This window comes from Panthera onca, chromosome F1 (assembly GCF_046562875.1).
Source record: "Panthera onca isolate mPanOnc1 chromosome F1, mPanOnc1 haplotype 2, whole genome shotgun sequence".
In the NCBI taxonomy this organism is placed as follows: domain Eukaryota; kingdom Metazoa; phylum Chordata; class Mammalia; order Carnivora; family Felidae; genus Panthera; species Panthera onca.
In genome coordinates this window covers 22,916,535-22,943,784 of record NC_138355.1, presented here as the reverse complement: position 1 = coordinate 22,943,784, position 27,250 = coordinate 22,916,535, and the positions used below count along the sequence as shown (strand labels likewise).

At 38.6% G+C, this 27,250-nt stretch overlaps 1 protein-coding gene across 15 annotated transcripts in view; it reads right to left on the bottom strand.

The window, feature by feature from the left end:
• Positions 1–27,250, bottom strand: part of RASAL2 (RAS protein activator like 2) — a 357,105-nt gene that overhangs the window by 27,842 nt on the left and 302,013 nt on the right. For all 15 annotated transcript variants that reach the window (XM_060643615.3, XM_060643616.3, XM_078440820.2 and 12 more), the window contains 6 exons: positions 16,736–16,889; positions 14,871–14,969; positions 13,547–14,101; positions 10,184–10,328; positions 2,189–2,333; positions 1,284–1,520 (listed from right to left, as the gene is read on the bottom strand). In XM_060643615.3, the coding sequence (XP_060499598.1) occupies positions 1,284–1,520; positions 2,189–2,333; positions 10,184–10,328; positions 13,547–14,101; positions 14,871–14,969; positions 16,736–16,889 (1,335 nt within the window). The remainder of the gene's footprint in view (positions 1–1,283; positions 1,521–2,188; positions 2,334–10,183; positions 10,329–13,546; positions 14,102–14,870; positions 14,970–16,735; positions 16,890–27,250) is intronic.

Below are 27,250 nucleotides of genomic sequence, written 5' to 3'. Positions count from 1 at the left end.
CACTGCATGCTATTTATTTTTGCTAGAGAAGAACCTCTCTTCTTTGCCCATCTAAATTCTAGGTATCTTCAGCCCAGAAAATTTCTTTCAAAATAAGCTAGAAGTAATTTTTAGCAGAATTAGCTCAAATATGGGTAAATATGTCTATTTCTGTGCTGCTGTAAATATAGGGTACACAAAGTTAAAATAGTACACTTCCAAAAGGCCAATATTTACACTAGAAAACAATCTGTCTCATTGAAGTTCCACTTTCTTCCTTCAATACGCTGCTAATAGAGAATCTTGTCTTTTTTGGAAACAATGAAAAGTGGCAAGAAAAGAGTGTGAGTGGACACACTCTACCACCCAAACATAGCTGCTGTTTACATGTGAGTGCATTTCCTCCCCAATGGTTTTCTAACTCCCTTTAAAAAAAATTTTAAACCTATATAAAAGTTGAAAGAATATACAACAAACAACCATATGCCATTCCTCTACATTAACCCACTGCGAACATTTTGCCAAGTTTGCTTTCACTTTCTCTCTACATACTTTTTTTTTTTTTTTTTTTTTTGCTGAACCATTTTAAACTAAGTTGCAGACATAAACTCTAAATACATTAGCACTCATTTCTTCAGAATAAGGAACATCTCTTACATAAACCAATGCTATTATCACGCTAAAACTTTTAAATCATCTTATATATAGTCCACATTTAATTGTCCCCAAAATGACTTATAGATTTTTTTTTCCCAGTTCAGATCCAGTTAAGATTCAAGCATTGCAGTCTTTTAAAATCTAGAATAGTCCCTCTCGATCTTTTCAATTTTTCATGACATTGACTTTTTTCTTTGAAGGGGCCAGGCCAATTGTCTTAGATAATGTAACCACTGAATTTGTCAGATGGTTTCTCCTAACGTTTTATACTTTAGTTTTTGTATTAACATATTTCTGGAATAACAGCATATGTATCTTCTAGTATCCTTTTTCTTTTTTGCTAAAGTTTTGAATAGCACTTTCCATATAGTATAATTGTATCTGCATCATTTTCCATATTATTGGACATTTTTGGTGAACACTGTAGTGGCTGCAAATATTCTACTGAATGCATGTACCATAGGTTACTGAACCATTCCTCTGTAAAGTGAATATTAAGCTGTTTCTTCTTTCTTCTATGTTGAATACCACCATAACGAAAATCTTGTAATACGAGTGATGAGGCTCCCCACCCCCATCCAAATTTTAGGTGTCACGTATTTTTTTTAAACAATGTTTTTAAAAGTGCTTATAGCAGTGACACCTACTTGGCAAAGTTAGCCAGGTTCTGAATGACCTTGGCAATTAGAGTCAGAGTCCGAGACGTGCGGTCATCAGGATACTCTTGCATCAGGTTGAAAAGACTGGGAGACATAATGGCTGGGCACAGAAAACGCAGAAATAACGAGGCACTGATGAGCCGCTCGCTGATGTCCTGTTTGCCACGGTTCAGGCACTGCTGCTTCCATGACGCAAACACTTCTTTCAACTCACGAGGGAAAACACTGGGGAAGGAAAAAAGATCAAAACCTCTAAATACAAAAGTACCATAACCCAAGAAGACACAAGTGATCCCATCTGGCCCAACACACCTGCTCTAGAGCCAGGCTAAGAGGAGAGCCTAGTGGAGAGAATTCTGCCTGATTCATGGCTTCGAGTTGGTGGAAAATTCACGGAAGCCCAGATGGAGACTGGAAACCCACAGCCGTAAAACTCAGGGATTAGTGTAAATTTAGTTTTGCAACGTAGGAAAATGGCATGAGGCTCCTGACTGAACCATCTGGTTTAAAAGAGCTTACCATAATCTCTCTAAAGAGCGTTCTTCAAAACTTCCAAAATCTCACCAATCGCAGGGGTTGGAGCGATGATCAAAAATCATTAACACAACTGTCTAACACGGGTAAACACTTCAGAAAGCCATTGAAATACTTTGGGAATTAGAGGACGTGGTGCTCCTATTCTGGGGAAATAGTATATTTGTGTAGATAGTTCACAGGTGCTTCTGCTTACGGTGGAGATTTGGACTTCAGAGGGGACTACATTAGGGAAACTTTCCATCTTCCCCCTAAGTCCTTTCTCTGGGTGGGAGGTACTACAGTTGACACTGTGATGACCTTTACATGGAAAAACTGAAGTTCCACGAGCAGAGGCTGAGGCACTGACACCTGCTCACCAGTACGAGTTGATGATCTTGCAGAAAGCCAGCTCACAGCACATTTTCAGGTTGCTCTGATGCTCTATCAGTTCACTAGAGGAACACCTGCTGGGCTCCACCTCACAGTTCTCATCGGACTCGTACAGAGCTTTGATGAACTCCCCTGTTTGAAGAGAGAAGGTGACAGGTAGTGTAACTATGAACAGCGTCTTCCTGAACAGAATAAAAGGATTCAGGATTTCTGTCCTAAAATGTATAACGGGAATTTCTTTCTGAGACCTGACATGGAGGGCATGAAGGATTGTTGCTGCTTTAGACCCCAAGGGTTACCACCTCCCATATATGATGTTTATCTTCCTCATCTTGGAAGCAGAAAAACTGCAATCGCTAACCTCACCATCGTGGTATTTATAAAAATAATAATAATGATCATACTTTCAACAATGATACAGCTTTAAATCTTTTACCTGAAACCACAAATTCTTTATTTTTGAGGTGGGGGGGCAGAGAGAGAGAGGGAGACACAGAATCTGAAGCAGGATCCAGGCTCTGATGTCAGCACAGAGGCTGACGCGGGGCTCGAACTCACGGACCGCGAGATCATGACCTGAGCCAAAGTCAGAGGCTTAACGTCTGACTGAGCCACCCAAGTGCTCCACAAATATATTTAATTAGCAGGGACTCGTTATTTGTTATAAGGCTGCTCTACCAGGATGAATAATGTTGTTATTATTTTAGAAGAAAAAAGAACCCACGCTTGACTGAATACCCACCTAAGGTGTTAGTGCTAATGCTGGTGTCAAACATAGATTTGAGTAAGGGTCTCTAGGCTTACCTCTTGTAAAGGGGATAGTCATTCAACATAGTAGAAAAAATGTAGCAGACATTTCTTCATAGAAGCTTAGAAGCACTGTTTACATATCCCATCCTCTATAGGATATGCCCAATATTCCCTGAACGAACAAATCCTTTCCTTACTTGTTTATCCTCCACTATACACCATACCTTGTGTATGTTCTAGTGTTCTGTGTTTCACAATGTTCTGTGCTCTTTGTTCACATGTCTGTCTCACGTTCACACCTCTAGGATGAATACCCTTGGAGGTCAGGGCCAGCTTCTATTCATGTTTGAATCTCCAGCCTACCAAATAGCTCTCAAAGCATTGCAGATGTTCAATAAATATTTATCAGAAATGATAGCATGTATTCTTGTTTTTTTTTAATGTTTGTTTATTTTCAAGAGAGAAAGAGTGTGAGCAGGGGAGGGGCAAAAGGAGAGGCAGACAGAGGATCCAAAGAGGGCCTGGCACTGACAGCAGTGAGCTCGATGTGGGGCTCAAACTCATGAACTGCAAGATCATGACCAGAGACAAAGTCTGACACTCAACCGACTGAGCCACCCAGACACCCTTATTCTTGGGTTTTTACAGGTCTTTATGACAAAGGAGATCTTGCAAAGATCCTTTCAAATCTGCTCATATCATTCAAAGTTCAGGCTAGTTATAATAGATTTCATGGACATGAACAAAAACTTCTGCAAAATTAATTAGCAGTAGCATCATGAGGAGTATTTTCTATCAAAAGGGTAAGTAGTGAGGCAAGTGAAGATTTAAAAAGTAGCTATAATAGAGGATGGGAAATGATTATTTGGAAGAAAATGTTTGGAGAATAGGAAATTAGTAGATGGAAAAAGTAAAGGCTTTGGAATCAGACAGACCTAAGGTCAAATCACTTAATTACTGGGGAGCCTTGAGAAGTCATTTAACTAAAAGTCTGAGTTTCAGCTGCCTTGTTAATAAAATGGCGTCAATAACTCCCACCCTTACAGACCTGTGGTGAGGATCAGAAATAATGCATGAATAGAAAAGTATCCAATATGGTGCATGGCACTTAGTAGGGGCTCTAGACATGCAATTTAAAAATAATTTTTCATAAAGTGAAAACACCCAAAAATATTGATAAATTCTCGCAAGATTTGTATGTGACATGTTCTCAATGTCCCCTATACTATGTGCTTCCACACAATTTACCTCATTTAAAGAACACCTAAATTTACTCTACTACAAAGCTGTAATCATCCAGATAGTATGGTATTGGCACAAAACCAGACACATAGACCAATGGAATAGAGAACCCAGAATTGGACCCACAAATGGGTGGCCAACTAATTTTTGACAAAACAGGAAAGAGTATCGAATGGGAAAAAGACAGTCATTAGCAAATGGTGCTGGGAGAACTGGATAGCAACATGCAGAAGAATGAAACTAGACCACTTTCTTATACCATACACAAAAATAAACTCAAAATGGACGAAAGAGCTAAATGTGAGACAGGAAACCATCAAAACACTAGAGGAGAAAACAGGCAACAACCACTTTGACCTCAGCTGCAGCAATTTCTTGCTTGACACGTTTCCAAAGGCAAGGGAAATAAAAGCAAAAATGAACTACTGGGACCTCATCAAGATAAAAAGCTTCTGCACTGCAAAGGAAACAATCAACAAAACTAAAAGGCAACCGATGGAATGGGAAAAGATATCTGCAAATGACATATCGGATAAAGGGTTAATATCCAAAATCTATAAAGAATTTACCAAACTCAACACCCGAAAAACAAATAATCCAGTGAAGAAATGGGCAGAAGACACGAATAGACACTTTTCTAAAGAAAACATCTAGATGGCCAACAGACACATGAAAAGATGCCCAACATCACTTATCATCAGGGAAATACAAATCAAAACCACACTGAGATACCACTTCACACCCGTCCGAATGGCTAACATTAACAACTCAGGCAACAACAGATGCTGGCGAGGATGTGGAGAAACGGGAACCCTCTTGCACTGTTGGTGGGAATACAAACTGGTGCAGCCGCTCTGGAAAACAGTGTGGAGGTTCCTTAAAAAATGAAAATAGATCTACCCTATGACCCAGCAATAGCACTGCTAGGAATTTACCTGAAGGATACAGGAGTGCTGATGCATAGGGGCATATGTACCCCAATGTTTATAGCAGTGCTTTCAACAGTAGCCAAATTCTGGAAAGAGCCTAAATATCCATCAACTGATGAAAGGATAAAGACGACGTGGTTTAGCTGTACAATGGAATACTACTTGGCAATGAGAAAGAATGAAATCCTGCCATTTGCAGCAACATGGATTGAACTGGAGAGTATTATGTTAAGTGAGGTAAGTCAGTCAGAGAAAGACAGATATCATATGTTTTCACTCATATGTGGAACTTGAGAAACTTAACGGAAGACCATGGGGGAAGGGAAGGGGAAAAAAATAGTTTCAAACAGAGAGGGTGGGAGGCAAGCCATAAGAGACTCTTAAATACAGAGAACAATCTGACAGTTGGGAGGTGGGAGAGAGGGGAAAATGGGTGATGGGCATTGAAGAGGGCACTTGTTGGGATGAGCACTGAGTGTTTTACGTAAGTGTTGAATCACGGGAATCTACCCCCAAAACCAAGAGCACACTATATACACTGTATGTTAGCCAAGTTGACAATAAATTATATTAAAAAAGAGCAGCTAAATTTAAAACTAAGTCATCAATGTCAAATATTCCACATAAAAGTTGGCCCACCTCTAAATTTATACCATTAATATTCTGTTTAGTGAGTTCTTTGAGGCTATATCTAGTTTAGGGAAACAATACTAATATTAATGAATCATTGATAAACTTTAAGAATTATTTTTTACTCTCCAAGAAAAGAGCCAAATAAATAATACAAGGGTCCAGAAGTAAATCAGTTGTCTAGGGGTGCCTGGGTGGCTCAGTTGGTTGAGCGTTTGATCCTCAGTTTCAGCTCAGGTCATGATCTCACATTTCATGAGTTCGAGCCCCACATCGGGCCCTAAGCTGACATCATGGAGCCTGCTTGGGTTTCTCTCTCCTCTGTCTCTGCCCCTCCCCTGCTTGTGCTGTCTCTGTCTCTCTCAAAGTAAATAAACTTAAAACAAAATTTATATAAATCAATTGTCTAAAGATTTTTTTTACCTGATTATGATATATTTAAAGTCCTCCCAAACTGAGAAAATTATTTTCACCTTTGAAACTATAACCTGTCTGATAATGTGGAAAACACCACACTGAAAGGCAAACCTTTTATAGATTTGCACCTAGAAGCTGCTTACCTGATCAAAAATTATTGAGATAGATTCAGTAATCCATTTGCATTTGCTCACTTGTCTTTGAAAAAGATCAGAGCCAAAGGGGTACTTACTACATTGTTTAAATGTGACTTTGTACCTAGAACGTTCTATGGTGTGTTTTCTATGTAAATCATTAACTCATTACTATCTAGCATCCAAATTGTGTATAAATAAGTCAGTAGGTATGGCCATATCATTGCTAAAATAAAATTTGCCTCTGTCACCAAGGGTGGAAATCAGGGGCTTTTCTGTATCTCATAGATGGTATTTCTGTGTGTCACAGGGTATCAACATGCAATCTGATTTTAGTCAGAAAGGTAACAGGTGTTAACAGGTGGAAGCTTTAAGTCAAGTCTAACTGAGCCACCTCAGTTATGTCTGTGCAGTACATAATAATGCCTTAATCAAGATAAATACATATTGTATAACATGACTGGTAACTTTTAACTAAGTTTTCTGAGAATTCTTCAGGCAGTCTGGAAAGAACATCTATTTTTTTGCCCAAAGGGTATGAAATATAACAGAACTTTAATTATTCTGAGTGTTCAGCTGTCCTTATTAATTTAATTTTTTGGTTTACGGAGACTTCACTGTGAAGCCTTTTTCTTTGATACTTACTGAAGGATTAGAGGCTCCTGCCATAGTAAGTACAGTCTTGTATGACAAAAATAATTCAATCTTTATAAGGTAACTGAAAATATTTTGCAGTTCTTCAGGATTACTATTTGAAAATTCACTTATTACTATATCAAACCATATAAAATAAGTCTGAATTTACACTGGCTCCAAGACAGATACTCTGTAAGTTGTTTTCAAAAGGAAGTTTCTGTTATAAAAGTAAAATATAGCAGAAAAATCGGCCATTGAGAGTCTAAGATATAAAGGCTAACTAGAACTGTGGGCAGTTAAGTGGGAAGAAGACAGGAGAATCTCTGCCCTGAAGAAGCTTACCAATTAATTTTGTTTACGCGCTTGGAAGCGGCAGCCATTTTCACTACCCTGGTCCTTCCTCTTGGAATAGAGATCTTTGTGGGGTTATGTGAATTTGTTCCCATGCTCACTGAATTTTCATGTCTCATTTAGCCCATCAACTAATTATTCACAATTCTATCAAAGTACTTGCATCTACTTTTCACTTTGGAAATTATTTATTTGGAAATCCTGTATAGTACACTGAATGGCAGAATACAGATATTTGATTTTTAAGAGGTAGGTGGTCTACACATAATTTACCCCTATGTCCATATAATGGAGACTACGTATGGTTGAGATGCTTCATCATTGCCTTTTATAAGGCAATACAAATCACTGAAGGAAGCCATGAGATATACTTTCTGATATGACTGTAAAAAACTCTTTATGTGAGACTATGAATCTCTGTAACTTTCGTATCAATGAAAATCCATATTCACTATTCTTGTAAATTCCCACTAGATCTTAAACTAAAGCACATAACTTAGAGAAAAAAATACGAAGACAGGATGCAGGAAGAGAAATAATTTACTTCTGCAGAGTAGGAACTAATGGCTACTATAGTGAGTCTACTTCTTGTAAGCACAATGGTCCTATTTCTTGAGCAGTCATTCACATGTTACCCTGTACAACCCAGTTCCTGTCCTCCTGATGGCAGTCCCAGCCACCACTAGTGAAGTTACCGAATGCAATAGCCATTTTTTCTTTCTTAACCTCTACCTTCCTCAATCTCTTGAGGATGTTGATGCTTTCATTTCTTTTGGTGTCTAGGACTCAGGATTTTCCTGGTTTTCCTGCTTTGTGTGCATGTGCGCACGCGTGCTTTTTCTTTGTGATCACTTTCCTGATTCCTCCTCTTCCTTCCATCTATATCACAAGCCTAGGTGCACTGTAAGACCTGTCTCTGGCCCAGTCTCTTTCTGCTCTTGTAATCTTGTAGCTTCATTTATCCCTCCACATGGGTAACTCGGTCCTAAATTTCCAGGAGACACCTAGGCAAATGTCTTGAGATTTCTTACCTAGAACCCCTGGGGATTTCCTATTAGAACTTCAAATTGAATACCCATGAAGTGGAAATATCATTTTCCATCTTTCAAGCCTACTACTTCTGTGTTCTTTACCTCTGTTGAGAACCTCATCATCCTTCTCGTAACCAAGGCCCAATAGTCATTGTAATAACTGGTCTCCACCCCCAACCCTGGCATATTCTCACAAGCTGAAGTTGCCAGGTCCCATCAGCTCAACTTCTTGAATATTTCTCAGATCCACCTTACCTCTTACTCTTGGTGATCACATCAATCAGAGGCTCTTGGCTTCTTACCCTCCTTCTCACAATGGCTTCTTCACTGGTCTCTGTTTTCAGTTGCTTTCTTCACCAACCCATTTTAATCACTTTGTTAAAGTGATTCTATTGAAAACAGCCTGCTCAAAACCTGCAGTGGCTCACCAGTGATGACTGTTAAAATCTAAACCCCTCAGCTTGGCATTCAACGCTCTCAACAATTTGGTTCTAATTGTTTTTCTTCTTTTTTGTTGTTGACTTGTCTTTTTCATTTCATTTTTTAGCTAATTGCTTTTATTTCATACGTGCCTGGCTCTCTCATACTGCTATGCCTTTTTATCAGTATGGTTCTTTCCCTATGCCAATCCCTACCACTTCCCTTGTCCAATATGTTTTTATTTAACCTTTCTGCCTTTCAAGCTACACACACATTGTTTATGTATCTTACATGGGAAATTCCATAATCCCATCAGCTAGAATAATTTCTTTAATTCTTTGAAAAAGCACAGGATCTCTCGCACTCTCTCTCTCTCTCTCTCTTTGGCTATAGGGATACCTTATCTTTCTTATCTCCCTATCTTATAAAATCCTTGAGGGCAAAAATCTATCCATTCATTCAACATAACTGTCTAACCTTCATAATCACATGTGACTACTGAGCACTTGAAATGTGGCTAGTGCAAACTGGAATGTGTAATAAATGCAAAATACACACTAAAGTTTAAAGAGCTAGTATGAAAAAAAGTAAAATACCTCACTAGTAACTTTTATTTTGATAGCTTGTTAAATAGTATTTGGATATAATGGGTTAACTATAATATCAATAAAATTAATTTTGCCTGTTTCTCCTTACTCTTTTAAAAACACTGTGACCACTAAGAAATTTAAATTACATACGACTCACATTATGTTTCCATACGATGGTGCTGCTCTACATTCTGTGGGAAGTACTGGGGATATGGAGATAAAAGAAATTGTTCTTCAAGAAACTCACATCTGCCTTATCATGATGTATATCACCCAGCCCAGTGCCTTACTCTAGAGGTTAACAGCTTGAATTTCAAGACCAGATCTGGAATTCTAGGTGAGTAGCCTAGTCAGCAAGAACTACTGACTGGGCAAAATTTAGTAATTGTTAAAAATTCTGGAGATCTTGAAGGCAAAACTTGGGAGCTGTGGGAACTGGTAAGAGTTTTTTCACTTTCAATGCATGATAACAAATGTTAACACTTTCAAGAATTACATAACCTATTTATATCATAATGTAAATAACCAACACTTTGGGGGAAACGGGTGCCCCCAGATCTAGTAGTGACATTACTCATAGTGTGTATCTCAGCATCAGGAACTTGAGCGCCTGGAAGTAGCAGCATATACTGATGGGCTTTCTCTTTCTGTACATTGATTGTAATAAACCAATGTGCAATAAACCAGGACTACTGGTGAGTAGTGCAGAGGCTTACAGCTGAAACTCAAACTTTAACACTCTAGTCAGCTAGGATTTAGTAACCTGCTGAATTTGAGTTCAATCTGTTTGTCCTCCGAGGGTGAAAAAACAAAATTGAAAGGCAAAGAAAGCAATGTTTTGCTTCTCCATACCCAATGCGTCATGAAGATACTGTTGTCCCACCAACTTGAGGTATTCCTCAATGGATTTGGTGGCAATGGTGTTCTCTCTGAAGATCAAGACATCATGCTCTCCACAGCGATCCACCTCAGACATCACCAAGTCGGTCAGAAAATCCTGGTGGAATAATGTTCAGTCAGGCACAAAGCAACCGAATAAATAATATATGTTAGAAGAAACCGATGAGATATCAGACATCCTGGAAATGCTGCTTTAACACTAAAGGTGCCTGATTCATTTGTAAGAAAAAGAGTTAGCCAGGGTAAAAGCTTAGGTACCACCAGCTCTAAGTTTAAAATTCCTTCAAAGGTTTTCCATTACACTTTAGATAAAGGCCATACTTTTGCATGTGGCCTACGAGTCTCTACATTTTCTGGCTTCTGTCTGCCTTCCCAACCTCCTCGTATACCATTCTCTGCATTCTGTCCCAGTTTCAATGGGCTTTTTTTTTTTTTTTTTTTTTTAAGGCATTGAATATATCAAGACCTTTTTAACACAAGATGCTATTTACCACAAAGCTTCTGGAAATGCTGTTCTCAGTTCTGCTTCACTCCCACCCTTGTTCCTGCCCCCAGGGGCATGGAGGTAATTCCTCAAATCCTTTGGATCCTAGTGTGTACATAATTTCCTCAATGAAGCCTTCTCTGACCAGCATCAGTCAGGTCCTGTATTCCCCATTCTTATAGTGCCTATGTCTTTTTTTTTCCTCTGTACTTCTGACTGTAATCACACATTTATTTCTGTAAGTACTCAATTATTATCTGTTTTCCCCAGAAGACTATAAACCCCATGAGGCCAAAGACAGTGTGTATTTTTAGTCATCTCTAGATTTTCAGCATTTAATAGTTTCTGGTACATATTAGGTGTTCAATATATAATAGTTACAAATTGGTCCACAGTGTCAACATGGAATTTCTTAAACTTAGCACTTCAACTCATTTTCTAGGCTGATTACCTACCTATCTACCTACCTACCTACCTACCTATCTCCATCCATCTGTCCATCCATCCAGGAAAAAGGCATAAGGAGAAATAAAGCCCTTAAGAAATAACTGCTCCTTTTCCCAACAGTCCTAAAAATTAACTTGATGGGGGCACCTGAGTGGCTCAGTCCATTAAGCATCTGACTCTTGATTTCGTCTTAAGTCATGAGCTCACAGTTTGTGAGATCGAGCCCCATGTCGGGCTCTGGGCTGATAGCGCAGAGGCTGCTTGGGATTCTCTCTCTTCTTCTGTCTCTGCCCCTCCCTCTCTCTCTCTCAAAATAAGTAAATAAACTAAAAAAAAATTAACTTGATGTAAAATTCAATGTTTACTGTTGTTCAGTTTAAATGTAACAACATCATGTATTTGTGATATATATGTATATATACATACAATGGATGTAATATATCCATTGTATATTTCAAAGTCTCCAAAACCAAAAACAAAGGAAATATGCTGACTTACTTTTATTTTCAATTTAAGCATTTTGAACATTAATGGGATTTACTCTGGGGAAGCTAAACAAAGTGAGGGGTCACTATTAAAACTCATATACTAAGGAACAGGTGGAAAGTTATCGGGGTGAAGGTAACTTTCTTTATCTTGATTGTTGTGGTTTCCCGGGGTACCTAATATGCAAAACTCATTGTATTTTCCACTTAAAATGGGTGTATTATATGTAAACTGTATCTCAATAAGGTTGTTGAAAAATATCCTACATACATATCCTTGAACCTCAAGTAATAGAAGAGCAGAATGAACAAATCCGTACAATTTCAAAGATGAGACTCAAAATTTCAATGACACCTGACCCCAAACCTGTAAGCTATTTGTAACACTAGAAAACTTAAAATTATTATCACAAAATTCAACTACAAAAATGATAATCAGTAGGAAGTCAGTTAGATAAGGGACTATTAATTGGATATATGGATATATTCTGATTTATATCAAGAAATCTTAAAAGTATTTAATTTTATTGTTTGGTTCTAAATAAATTATTCTAGCTGTGAAATCTTCTACATCTAAAATACGGTTTTACCATAATCCATTTGCAGACAACATAATGGAGACTCAGGCTAGTGAATATGGCTCATAGAGATGGTAATTATCATAGTTCAGGCTGATCACGGAGTCTATCAGTTGGGTGGGTTTCTTCATATAATTAGTATATTCCTTTTTTTTTCATCTTCCTCAATTTTTACTTCTATCCAGGATGAAGTTAGATAAAACTATCATGAAACATGGAATGCTACTTGGCAATGAGAGAGAATGAAATATGACCTTTTGTAGCAACGTGGATAGAACTGGAGAGTGTTATGCTAAGTGAAATAAGTCATACAGAGAATGACAGATACCATATGTTTTCACTCTTATGCGGATCCTGAGAAACTTAACAGAAGACCATGGGGGAGGGAAAGGAAAAAAAAAGGAGGGAGAGAGCCAAACCATAAGAGACTCTTAAAAGCTGAGAATAAACTGAGGGTTGATGGGGGGTGGAAGGGAGGAGAGGGTGGGTGATGGGCATTGAGGAGGGCACCTATTGGGATGAGCACTGGGTGTTGTATGGAAACCAATTTGACAATAAATTTCATATTAAAAAAAAACTGTCATCAAACAGCTACCAGTTAAATAATATCCCTTGGAAATACCAAGGGATTTTAATTCCCTGAAGACTCTTGCTGATGCCCACTATGCTTCCGGAATTCCTACTTCTGTGACTAGGGAATAGAGTCATCAGTTAATCTTAACTTAAAACATAGGTGGGGTGCCTGGGTGGCTCAGTTGGTTAAGCATCTGACTTTGGCTTAGGTCATGATCTTGCAATTCATGAGTTTGAGCCCCACGTCGGGGTCTGTTCTGACAGCTCAGAGCCTGGAGCCTACTTCGGATCCTGTGTCTCCCTCTCTCTCTGCCTCTTCCTCGCTCGCACTTTGTACCTCTCTCTCTCAAAAATAAATAAACATTAAAAAAAATATATAGTGAGGAGCAAAACCATCATATAGCACACTCTGGAACTAAAGATAATCTTGAACACACTGTGAGATTAGCACACCAATTCTACCATTTGTTCTGTCAGATAATAAGGAGCTAGCCCTGGTATCTATGTTTCGCGCAAATGGATTTTAAATAAATATCTGTTGGTGTCTCCATGTTACTTCTTTGTTTTATAATCCCCATCTTTTCTGCATGTGACAACTACTAATAGGTTTCCTTCCTACTTTTTTATTTTTTTTTACTGATAGCAAAGCATACTTCTCCAATTTGAATCTCTATACCATAGCATGGTTATTTGTTCATAAAATGTAGGGAAGAGATTTTGGGTAATGTAACCCTCCTTTTCCACTTACCTTGGCTCTGCCGGTACTTTGAAGAATGTGTACTAAGGCACAAGCCAACTCCTCTTTATTTCTCACACTAATTACTGGTTCAAGGACAGAGCACAGCATGGTGTAGTTGCTGGTGACAAATTCTGCAAATTCTTTGTATTGCTCCATAGGCAGAATGGTGATAGTTTGGAATCGCGATTTAATCCGAATAGAAGGTCCGCCTGTCTTTCCTTTGTTGGGCGTAGGGGTACTCACTGGGTACCACTTTTCTACAAACTGGCGACCAGTCACACTGGCAGTGGGAATGTTGACTAGCCCGACATAATTATTCTTGTCTTTTTTTTTCTTTTTTTCCACATCTTTATAAATGTGAACTGTGATGCTATGAAGAGGTGGAAGGCTGTAGAATTCAAAATGTTCGCCCCAGAAAATATTATCTGCTTTGGTCTTGCTGGTTGTACGAGCAAAGAGGGTATCATCAAGGCACAGTTCACAGAAATATTTCTTTTTAGGGGCAAGGTCCTTGGCTTCAATGATCCATAAACGAAGAACATTTTCAGCTCGTCTGCAATTGTCCTATAAAAAAATAACAAGTTCGAGTTTGAAAGCTGAAATCCCAGAAGAACAACATTTTCCTTTACAGGAGGTGATACTGACTATATACTTTATTAAGGGTGGTCATTAAATAATGAAAGGGATTGCTATCTCTTTGTTCAGGATAATAGCAAACTCTAAACAAGAAGATATCAGAATCTTAGCCTTATGTACTCAATTTACTTGGGTTAAAAAAATATCATGTGAGTTCTAATATAGCCAGCCTAGTGGCAACTGGCCTAGTTTCTGCAAATAAAAAAAGAAGCAGTTCAGAAACTAGTGTTCTAGTCCCATTTCTGTCGTGCACCAGCTTCGGACATGGGCATGTCACATAACTTCAGAGTCATTTTTTTTTTTAATGTTTATTTATTTTTGGGAGAGAGAGAGACAGAGCATGAGAGGGGATGGGGCAGAGAGAGAGGGAGACACAGAATCTGAAGCAGGCTCCAGGCTCTGATGTCAGCACAAAGCCCGACGTGCGGCTTGAACTCACAAATAGTGAGATCATGACCTGAGCCGAAATCAGACACTTAACCGACTGAGCCACCCAAGCGCCCCCACTTCGGAGGCTTCTTACCCATATTGGTAAAATCACAATAATATCTGCAATAAGATTATTTTGAGTATAACGTGCGTAAAAGTAAATGTGCTTTAAAAGCACTATAAAAATTAAGGTATGATTGCTGCATTTACCTTCTACCAACTTACTGATTACAGTTATACATTTTTAGACACTCAAAGCCACTATTACCTTATTTGGTTGAACTGTCCTACGAAGGTTTTCCATCCACTTATCTCTCTCTGAAGCGGAGTTACAGCTGAAGCATTTACTTCCACTTAAGTAGGTAACCTTCAACATAAAAGATTAGAGAAAAGGAAACATAGGGCTTGCGGGCTGTGTTTTCATCATTCTATCATTTAAAAGTTTAGGAATATGCTATGAACCCAAATCATAATTCAGAAAACAGAAATGATATTTGGTAGTTCTGCGATGTCTATATTCTACACCTACATCTGCTTTTTGTTCTCGTATGTAGGTAGCATCCATATGCATTTCCAGGTAGGAGAACAAAGGCCATTGAGAATTTAGGTCAGGAACTTAAAACTGGCCTTCAGTTCAGAAATATCAAAATTAAAAACCTTCAGGCCACATCTTCAACACTTGTCAACAAATATGCTCGATTCTGAGTTAACAAAACAATAGCTGAAAACACAAGAGAGCCTCTAAAACAGCTTGTCAAATCTCTCAGGACTGCCTTCACTATAATATTACAAAACAGGTACTAAGTGAAAGTAAAAAGAGTTAGCACTGTTGAATTACTGTCTTTGGAACCCATTTCTTACTGACCACTGTTATCATTTTCCTTTAAAAATGAACTATGCTATCTATATACCTCAGCACCTAACACTGGGCCTGGTGTACTGAGTTCCACAAATACAAAAAAATTCAATTGACTTCTGTAAAAAAGAACACCAATAAATGACCTGTTCAAATTGTTGAAGTGTGCTCACATATTAACTCAATCTAAGGTTATAACCCAGTGAAATCAGATCAGATTATGTGTACTGTTCAATATGGTAGTGAGCACCTGAAATGTAGCTAGTCCAAAATGAGATGTACTGTAAATGTAAAATACACATCAGCTTTTGAAGACTTAACTTTAAAAAAAAAGATGTAAAAAAGCTTATTGATAATTTTATATTAGTGACATGTTAAAACGATGATATTTGGGCTTAATAAAATTTTGGATTACATATTTGGCTTGCATTATATTTCGTTGGGCTAGGGCAGGTCCAAAAGAACAGGAATCAAACACCTTTCAACTTCCACGCCATCTATCATAAGATTCATCACTAGTTACTTAGTAAGTTCATGTTAATTAATCAAATCGTAACCCTAACAATTATACACACAAACACACACACACACACACACACACACACACACACACACACACACACAGAGTTTTAAATTTTAAATTGCAAATGGCCAACAGTTTAGTTTAGGAGGGATTTTACATTTAGTTTGGGAGGGACAAATTACCTTATACAAAGTGATAGTCATAATTTGCTGGTGAAGGGCAATTAATTTATCCATTCAAGAATTTAGGCACCTGCAATGTGCCAGTGACTGGGCTATATGCAGGGGATTATAAAAATAAATAAGACATAGTCTCAGATCTCAAACCAACCATATTATGGTCAGAAAATTATGGTCTTGGTCAATCTCCTCAAAGAATCACTCAAGTTGGGGGCTTACATTTTTAGGAGAAAGATAACATACTGGGTGATATCTTTATCAAAGACTGAAAAATTAAAATACTAGCTTAGTTATTGTTAGGCTTGTGACCTCTGCCAAGAATATACTAAGATCGCATTTATTTTGAAGGCAGACTAGGCCAAAAGGAATGAGAAGCCATAATTAATAAGTTTAATGACCAATGTAATTAGATTAATAGATTCCCAACCTTTTTCCTATAAGTAGGTAATTTTCAGCAACTGAGAGTCACTTAATGATGATCAAATCATCAATACCATAGTAATGAAATCACAAAATTACTGGAGAGAAAATCCGTTTGGTGTTTAATCACTCTTCCTTCTCTCTATGCTTTTTACCTCAAAGCAGAAATCTTGTCCAAGGATGCTACTATGCAGTGGTTTCACTGACACGGGCTCTCCTCTGCCAAGATCCAGACACTCAACAGCACTGCAAGGGCTCAGCAAGGACTCATGGGAACGTGACTCTTTCAGTTTAGGCAGACCACGAGCCCTAAAAGTAGAAAAAGATATTTTAGATAGCGTACTACATGGCCAACAGGAAAATGAAAGATGAATGCGTGGGAGGTGAAAACGAATGCATAAATGCTTCAGGGAAAAATAAATAAGCAGCAATGGACAGTTAATCCACAATAATAATAGTAACCATATTCACATGGCACATATCAGCCACATATACATTTGGGTGTGCACACACATACACACTTGTTTTTCAATTAAGCACAAAAACATACTGTAATTTCATACCATTATCGAGGGAGTTCAAGAAGCTCCACTACCCACGTTGTTTTTATTCTCATGCCTATCTTGGAGAAATACATACTACTCAACTGGCTTATGTATTCTTTTTTCATGCAAAAGTATTATCAAAAGACGTGTTTCATTTCTTTTCTTTCTTTCTTCTTCTTCTTCTTCTTTTTTTCCACGCTACAGCTTGAACCTCTTCTATCCTTGACAAAACAGTAGTGGCTGAATCCTCATTCTGTTTCTTGCTGCTTTGGCAGAATAAACACACTCATACACAGTCAAAGCCAAACTTTTCAGCACAAGACCCTGCCTTTCAAAAGATCTGATTTCCATCTCAATATGGAATTCTTTTCTGGCAAGCATTTGGTCATATCCATGCTTTACTGTATAAACATGAATAAAGAATAAAATGCCTTGAAGAAACCTCCCACCCTCAAAAGAAATGTTCAAACACTCATACAGAAGAACAAATCTTTGTCAACACCATTCAGGCATCCTGGCTGATTCTGTTTCTTGGTTGTTTAAAGACGAATGCTGTGAATGATTCTGGCCATGACAGTAGCTAGTCCCTCGCTGCCTTCTCTTTGGAAGAATTAATGAAGTCAAGCAATAAAAGCGAAATATTCTTGGATCCAGAACTGGAAAGCCAAGCAGTTTTACTCAATAATTACAGAATTTATTGACTAAAACACCCAGAACTAAATACATATATTTAAGTAGAAGTAACCCAGTCAAAAAGAAATGCCTGTGTAAAGACATTTGTTTTTGTAAAACAGTAAATAAGGAGCTTTGTTTATTTCCTTGAAATGGCTATGTTAACATTATTCTAACATTGTTTAATCAAACTCCATATAGTAAGAATCATCCTAAGCAGTAAGAATTTGAGTCCATTCTTAGGTCCACACACATAAAAAAAAATAACAACTGCCATTTAATGTTTATAAAGAAAAAAATGTGCTCTGATACTCAGCAGCCTTTCTAAGGTCAAAAAGTCAATATTTATATTTCCCATTGATAAAACGTACACAAAACACGTACAAAAGGGACAAATGCCACTTACTGTTTTGTACATAAAAATATAACAAGGTAACATTTATTTCCTTTTGTTCTATTGGATAAAACAATAACTTATATACTACAAACACAGCCATCAACTATAAATAACTAAAGGCTAAAAAAATTTATTTTAATAGAGTTACCATATAACCATTCCCAGTACATTTCATAGGGAGCCGATTAACAGGATACTGCAACGTTTTTTAAAAACACGTATAAAACAGTAATCCCAGCCCATGTTTCCCAGGAGAAGTTGTTTGGAAGGGAACAGTCTCTCATGCTCTGGGAATGAGCCTCCCGATAGGAGAGATTAAGGTATATTTTAAATAGAAGGCGATATGACAAAAGGCTTGCTTTTATTTTGAAAGCTCTCAAGGAAAATATTCTAAAACATAAACTAATTTTATTTTAAACAAAATAAACGCCTACCTACATGAAGCAATTGTACAGCCACCTGGCAGTGCAACCCCAAATCATAGCGGGGCTACGTGTCACGGTGTAGCAAGTCACTTTCTGAACTATGTCTTCGTTTAGAAGACAAGAACCAACAGGAGAGAGGTTCCCTGCTGCCTTCTGTTACTGATAACATCTCTGGATAAACGCTTTCCAGGTGTCAAGGCTTTCAAGGCTCCAACAGAAGTAGAACAGAAACACAAACAAGGGAACAAGAAGTCATCTTCCCGAACAGGCAGCAGGATAGGTAATATTCCTTCTTCTCTTGCTCAGGCTGCATCCGGCCCCTCAGGTAACACAAACAAGGTTCTGGGCTCCAGGCTGGGCCTGTTGCCATGGTGCTCCACCTATCCGGAGAGTAGGGCTGGGAGGCAGCAGGGAGAGGCTGTGGTTTGAAGGACTCAGGAGCTCGCTCTGCGAATATGACCATCTTAAGACAGAAAGGAAGGAACAGCAACGTCCCTGCTCATTTCCATTAACAGTTTCTCAAAGTCAAAAGCTGTAGGAAAAAAACCATAGGCAACTGTGGGGGCAGAGGAGAATCTCTTAACTCAGGGGCGAATCTCAGCTTTAGCTTGCTTCTCTGTGATTCCCTGCCCTCAGCAGAAGGCATTTGCTACATCCCACCTTGCAAGCACAACCTTCCTCGCACCTCTGTTCTATTTCCTTTGCAGTGTTCACCCTAGTTTAATGTTCCTAGGTATTATCTTATATTAACTTATCTGGATTACACCGTTTTTTTTAAAAGAGAAAATCGGATGAAATTCCTATTCACTGTATTTCCAATGCTAAACGGATTTCATTTCCAAACCCAGGTTTAACTTCCAAATGCAGCCATCAACAGATATTACAACCAAGACGTCTGGAATTAGAATTCAAAACTCCTCCCACTTATTGAAATTTCATCATTAATACTTAGTTCAGAATCCCCTATTGTTCAGCATGTATGTACGTGTGTGCACACCCACACACCCATGAAGTGAACACCAAAGTCACTAGCATGCTCTACATTACTACTCAATAAATAAACAAGCCCTTCCTGTATTGGGAAAAAGTATCTCTGAGAAGAGAGAATTCCCAGGGAAGCAGGATTACAGTAAACAGGAAGGTCAAGCAGCCTGGGAATGGCTTGAGGTTGGGGAGAGGTATTATCTGGGCAGATATTTCTATGTAACAGCATTAGGAACTCAAGTCCCCTCTAAATCATGTTTACCTCCTCCTGTATCTTCATGTGAATTGATTTTGCTTAGATCTGCTTACTAGAGAGTTTTATCAGCTCTGTTTGTATGGCACTACAGTTTACTTTTCTAATGTAAAGTAGAATGTGGATTTATTGAGAGAATAATATGAGTTTAAAACAGTTTTTTCCAGTCCAGTCTGCCAATGACCTTCACCAAGGAACCTAGCCTTGAAAGTGGACCTTGTGAATCCCTTGACTCCTAGGCAGGGTTCTCTTCTCAGCACCTGCACCTCTAACTCCAACCCCCACCATCCCAAACATTATGCAAGAATAATTCAGGGTGCCAATATAATTGTTTCCTGGCTTAATTGGGAAACTGCTTTCCAGAAGCAATTTTACTTCCAATTAAGGAATACCATATTCTTTACATTTTATTTTAAGGCCAGCAGACCACCTTGATTTCTATGTAAATTCCAAGGCCTCTAGCAACATAATAGGTAAGGGTTAAAAATCTAATTGCTTTGCTGATGAAGATTACCTGCTGCTTCTGACCTATTTAAGTGATAAACTACAAGGTAAGACAAGCTTTCCATTTCTCACCACAGCGATTGAGCATTCCAGTGCTGTAACCCACAGCCCTACCTAAAATCAGCCTTTAAAAGACAAAAGTGAAGGGTTGGGGGACGGGGAGCCAATACCCACACCACTGGATACACGGATGGGAAAAAAATGGAGTCAAAGAACTCTGATTAGTGCGATGTTAAGTAAAACACAGCTGGATTTTTCTCAGCTTCACATTCAAAGTCTTTTAAAAGCTGTATTTCCCCCGAAGTGCTATTGGTGCTTGGATGTGCTAGCTCAAATCTGCCACGTGTTTACAGATTCAGTTCCAAATCATCCCGGAAACTTTTAATTAAAAATGCTTATTGCCACACAAAATCCTGCACTCCAGTGCAGGCGAATTTCTGCTGGGCTTGGCAGTTATGATTCCAGACTGCTTCGCTGAATTCTTGAAGAAACAGCTCAGCCATAGGGTGGGTGCGGCCATACACGCTTGCATTCACCAGTATGTACTCCTAAGGCACTTTACCCTGTTTGAGAACAAAATTCAGTATCCCAGGACTCTACCAACAAATGTGCATAGGGTCCAATAAGCTTTTTAAAATTGCAGCTCAGATCTCACTTGGGGAAAAACATTGCTTTACTTGTTCCCTGCATTTTACTGTTTTTCAACCTGGTAGATCTTTGGAAAGAGCAGACCTTTTCCTGTACTATAATTTTAAAGGTTTCCTTCCCTGGATTAAACAACAACAGCAACAACAAAGACATTAGAATTCACTCACCAGAATTTCTACTTGTGGGCTCAAAAAATTGTCCTTCCTGAGAACCCTGACGGCACCAGCTGTACTGGTTTATCTGCTGCAATTAAAGCCAGTCCTTACTGCTTCAATTACTCCCTGATTTTTATGTTAGCTTTAAAAAGTATACCACACAACCACTCATGCAAAAAGCTATTTATGGACACGTAACATATATTGCTGGTCTTTCCTCTCCCTGCTCTCAGCCTCTAAACAGGACGGTCTAATGAGCCCAATTGCTAATGGTAAAATAGGATATTTGTCAGCCTGAGCTGTCATTTAAATTAACCAACTCATGGTAAGGAAGTTTATTATCATAGACAAAAATGACATTCAACCTATTTTGGTACATAGACATGTATACATGCAATGAAAGAAGGCACCAAAGGAAGACAAGATTATAAATATTAAAACATGTTTAGGAGGGCAGGAAACTCAACCAGCGTCTAATATGACAAACACTAGGAATAATCTCTTCAACAAAAATTGTGTCGTATGGTAATATACCTGTTACTTTTTTTTTGTCCTTAAATTGCAAATGGAATAAGATCTACTAGTGCTAATTGAATTAAATATAAGCACAACTATATCAAAATTTTAAAACCCCAAGAAATGATCCAGAGAAAGGGGAACCCTCTTACACGGTTGGTGGGAATGCAAACTGGTGCAGCCACTCTGGAAAAGAGAATAGAGATTCCCCAAAAAGTTAAAAATAGAACTACCCTCCAATCCAGCAATGGCACTACTAGGTATTTATCCAAAGGATACAAAAATACTGATTTGAAGGGATATATGCACCCCAATGTTTATAGCAGCATTATCAACAATAGCCAAATCATGGAAAGAGTCCAAATATCCATCGATTGATGAGTAGATAAAGAACATGTGGTGTATATATATATACAATGGAATATTACTCAGCCATAAGAATGAAATCTTGTCATTTGCAATAACATAGATGGAGCTAGAGTGTATTATGCTAAGCAAAATAAGTCAGTCAGAGAAAGACAAATACTGTATCATGTCACTCATATGTGGAATTTAAGAAACAGATGAACATGGGGAAAAAGAGAGAGGCAAACCATAAAACAGATTCTTAACTATAGAGAAATGATGGTTACCAGAGGGGAAATGGGTGAGTTGAGGGGGGGGGGTTGTTAAACAGGTGATGGATATTAAGGAGGGCGCTTGTCGTGTTGAGCACTGGGTGTTTTCTACAAGCTTCAGGTTTCTATGAGACTAGATGTTTGCTACAGACTGAATGTTTGCGATCTGCACCCAAATTTATGTTGAAATGATAAACTCTAGGGTGATAGTATTCGGAGGTGTGACCTTTGGGAGGTGATTACATAATGAAGGTGGAGCCCTCATGAATGGATTTATAACCTTATGAAATAGACCCAGGACAGATCCACAGCCCATTCCCCCACATGAGGATGCAGTGAAAAGTTGGGACTTTTGAATCAGAAAGCAGGTCCTCACCGGACACTGAATCTGCCAGAGGTTTGATCTTGAACTTCCCAGCCTCCAGAACTGTGAGAAATAAATTTGTTTCTTAGAAACTGCCTAGTCTACGGTGTTCTGTTCTAGCAGCCTGACTGGACTGACACACCGTGACTACTGCAAGACAACATGCAGATCAAGAAAAGGTCCTGAGAAAATAACTCAAGGTATGTGAACACCTAAATCTATAAAACTGACAAAAGAGACTGAAGAATTTAAAAGACTGAAGGAAAACCGGAAGAGTCAAGCATCATAAAAGCCCAGGGAAGAGAGCTCCCAAGAAGGGTGGACTGTCCATTACTGCAGATCGGTGTGTTAAAATATTAATAGTAGCCACTGGATATATGGACTGAGAGATAATTGAGACTTCGGTAAGAGTGATTTCAGCCACGAGGACAAAAATGAGATTGCCGTGATAATGAATGGGACGTGAGAGAGTGGAGACTAACTCGTGAAGTCTAACAGTGGAGAGGCGGCAACAGGAAATAGCCAGAGGGAGACATGAGGCTGAAATGTGGTTGAAGGTTGTTTTTTTTTTTTTCTAATTAATCATTTTCTTCCCCTTAAACAATGAAGAAATAAATGGTAATAAATTCCAAAAGCTCAGAAGGATAGAGGGTGAAGAATATAAATATAGGTACCTTCCTCAATCTCCTGTAGAAAATCCTAACAATTGACAATAATAATAAACTGTAATAAAATATTAATAATTTTTGTGACCCCTTCTAAAAATTTTTATACAAAGACAACCAAATGTATACATGTACATTACACACACACATATATGTGTATACACACATACACGCACACACACAAATGGGATTCTACCATACTTTTTTTTCCTTAAGAGTGTATTTTGGACTTCTGGCCATATTGGAACACATAGATATAATTTGCCTCTTGTTACTAACCATATGAAATTCCCTTACGTGGGCCTATGGTAGATCAGTAGTCCCTGATGATCAGGTAAGTTTTTTCTTCTTTTCTTTCTTTTTCTCTGACTACCACCCAGTTTCAAAAAGTATCTTAGTATACATATCTTTATGCACATGTGCATGTACTTATGGCTTAAATTTCCAGATGTGAAACTGCTAGATCAGAGAACACATACATTTAAAATTTTGATTCTGGTAAATTATGCTACAGAAAACATGGCATCAACGTAAACTCCTACCAGAGGTGCGTGTTTCTCTACCCTATCACCAAAATGGGATAGGGCTGAACTTGGAAAACTTTTGCCAGGATAACTGGTGAGGAATGGCACTTCATCACTGCCCTTGCACGCACTTCTTTAATTACGAGATTGAGACATCTTAATGTTTACTGGCAATCTCAATTCTCTTTTCTGTGAGTTACAAACTGCTATTTCGTGTTCCTAAACTTTTTCTCTGAATACATAAGTGGCACTTTGTATGTTAAGTAAATTCGTACTCTTCCTGTCATATTTATAATTAGTCCTCCCAGTTTATGCTTAGAAAGGATTCTTCAATTCCAAGATCATAAGAAAGCCAGCTGTATTAGTAGGCCTGGGTAGTTCAATTGGTTGAGCATCCAACTTTTCGGCTCAGGTCATGATCTCATGGCTCGTGGGTTCCAGCCCTGCATCGGGCTCTGTGCTGACAGCTCAGAGCCTGGAGCCTGCTTTGGATTCTGTGTCTCCCTGTCTCTCTGTCCCTCTCCCGCTTGCACTCGGCCTCTCTCAAAAATAAATGGGTGGGGCGGAGATGAAAGGAGTATAAAGGGAGCTGGATTTTTTTTTTTTTAATGTTTATTTACTTTTTCAGAGAGAGAGAGAAAACAAGCTGCGGAGGGGCAGAGAGAGAGGGAGAGAGAAATCCCAAGCAGGCTCTGCGCTGTCAATGTCAAGCCTGGCATGGGGCTTGAACTCACGAACTGTGAGCCGAAACCTAAGAGCCAGATGTTTAACTGACTGAGACACCCAGGCACCCCAGGGAGCTAGCTTTTTATTTCAACAAATTGTGGAAATATTATGACCACAAACTGACACATTTGTTATCACTGCGTGCTATTTTACTTTCACTAAAAGCTATTCTTTTGAGTATGTTTGTGTGTATGTATATATGTGTGATTTTTACCTTTCATTTTTCCTTCTCTCTCAATCATTTCCTCAGCAAGTTAGGATTCCTATGGACACGTGCAACACAGAGTATAATGGAAAAGGCACTCAACTAGGAGCCAAAAGCTCTATATATTTATGTCACTTCAAATCACTCGCTAGCTACATGTGATGTGGAACAAATAGTTCATTCTTTCTGAAACTTAGTTACCTCATTTGTAAAATGTGGATAATGATTTCTCTTCCTATACCTCATACAGTTATGGAGAATCAAATGTAATCACCTATGATTGCACAAACATCTCACAGACTACAGCACCGTACAAATGGGGCTATCATTGCCGACATGGGGCTTTTTCACAGCGATGAGTTCACCTTATGTAAAGTATTCATTTGGCTGAGATCAAGACAGTTAGTCTTCAAAATATTGTTTGCTGGAAGAATATGAAGACAGAAGGAAAAAATATACACAAACAACTTTTCTTTTTTAATAGAAGCATTCTAATGAATTTTAAAATGCTATCATGATACAATTGGATTGGATTTTAGTTCATAAAACTAAGGGATCCTTAATTGGCCCATAGCAGTAAACACTGGTAAGAGAAACTATAATCTACAGCTAGACTTATTAATTAACAACCTGAAATCCAGTCATTTCTGAGGAATTGTCATCTCTCCAAGTATACCATATTGAAAAAGATTATTCTTCTTCTTTTATCTACAATTTGTTTGGACTCTTCGGTTTCAGGCCAACAAACATTAAGTTCCTTAATAAGACAGGCACTGTGCTGGGGGAAGAGGGCACAAAGGATGTTTGTACTCTTGAGGAGTTTCCAGGCTGCTGCACTAAGCAGAAATATGAAAAGATAAATACAGTAGAAAGTAGTAGTCCTATAACAGTCCCAAAAGTTTGGCCATTAGTGGGTACATGGGGTAGGTGCCTAGTTTAGGATGATATATGGGAAGAACAGGGCAAAGAAGTCCAAAGGCGTAGGATTCCTGATTTGGGTGCTGTTGGCATGAGTATGAATTAGAGCATGTTCTGAGTTATGACAAAGGACAGGGTGTAGGAACAGGAAATGGTATTTGGGATAGAGAGGGCGGCAAGATCAAAAGCACAGAAATACATAACAGTATGGTAAGTAAATGACAGACTTTTCATTGGAGTGGTAGGAGACAATGCTGAGAGTCAGGCATGGACAGGGCCATGTTGCACTTTGTGTGTTAGGCCAAAGACCACAGATGAATAAAAGTATTATATACATGTGATGAGATATTAGAATTGAGGTTTCAATTGAGACACAGACATAAAACAGATCTGTACGCTGAAGTCAAATACCAGACAAACTGTAGAACTTTACAAAGGAAATGTTTTGGAACCAGTTCTATGACCTTTTTCCTCTCAGAACAAGACTATAAAAAGTGGTCAGAGTAAGGAGAAGGGAAAGGATTTTGCAAGAGAGAATTTTTGGAGAAAGCTGTGAGGCTCATCACCCTGCCTCCCACAAGGGTAGTCGATGCATACAGGGTGGCGTTTGATTCCATCTGGGACATCTAGATGATGAGAAATGACTAGCCGTTGGTGGCAGAACCCAAGAGGGCTGATGATTTTGGATTAGCCTGCGCTCCTAGAGGTCTGTCAGGGCAAAGGATGTATGGATGTTTCCTGTGGACCAGAGGACTGGAAGGGTGAAGAGACCAGAAGAACAAGAATTCCCTCCTCAAAGTTCTGAAAGGAGTTTTAGGCAACACGTAAGATAGACGAGTACCTGCTAACCTCAAGGAAACCATAGGCAAGAGCAACTCAAAGACAAGACACCTGTGAAGAATTCCCCCAAGTACCCCATGATGGAGCGGTCAGCTTTGAACACTGGCCAGGCTCAGACAGCATTATGGAAGGTTAATAAGATAGTACTAGAACTTTCTTAGCCCCCTTTGCCTTCCTGTCTCCTCTTGCCCAGAGCCTGGAGGGCACCTAAAACCATGGTAAATAAGCTGGAAGAGAAGAGCAGATGAGGAGAGAAGTAAGTAATTTATAATATTTCCTTCTCCAAAGGAAGGCAGACTCCCTGTAACCGGCTTGGCTGGGAGAAGTATGAAGTTCTGATTAGTATCTGGGACTGAACACCAGTAAGTTCTGAGTCAAGACCTTCTATTTAAAGCAACCAAAGATTAAATAAACGGATTAGCAACATAAATATAAAAGCTCAAAATCATTAACACTTCTAGAAGGAAACGTAGGTGAAAATCTCTTGGGATGTAAACAACCCTGTAAACATTGCTGCTGGGAGTGTAAAATGGTTACAAACACCCTGGAAAATAGTTTGGCAGTTTCGCATATACTTAAACATGTGCTTACCATCCCACCCAGCAATTGCAGTCTTGTGCATTTACACCAGTGAAAACTTATGCATACGTGGCTTTTCTTCATGCGCACCTAAATGTTCTTCAGTGGGTGAATGCGCCCATGAACTCTGGTA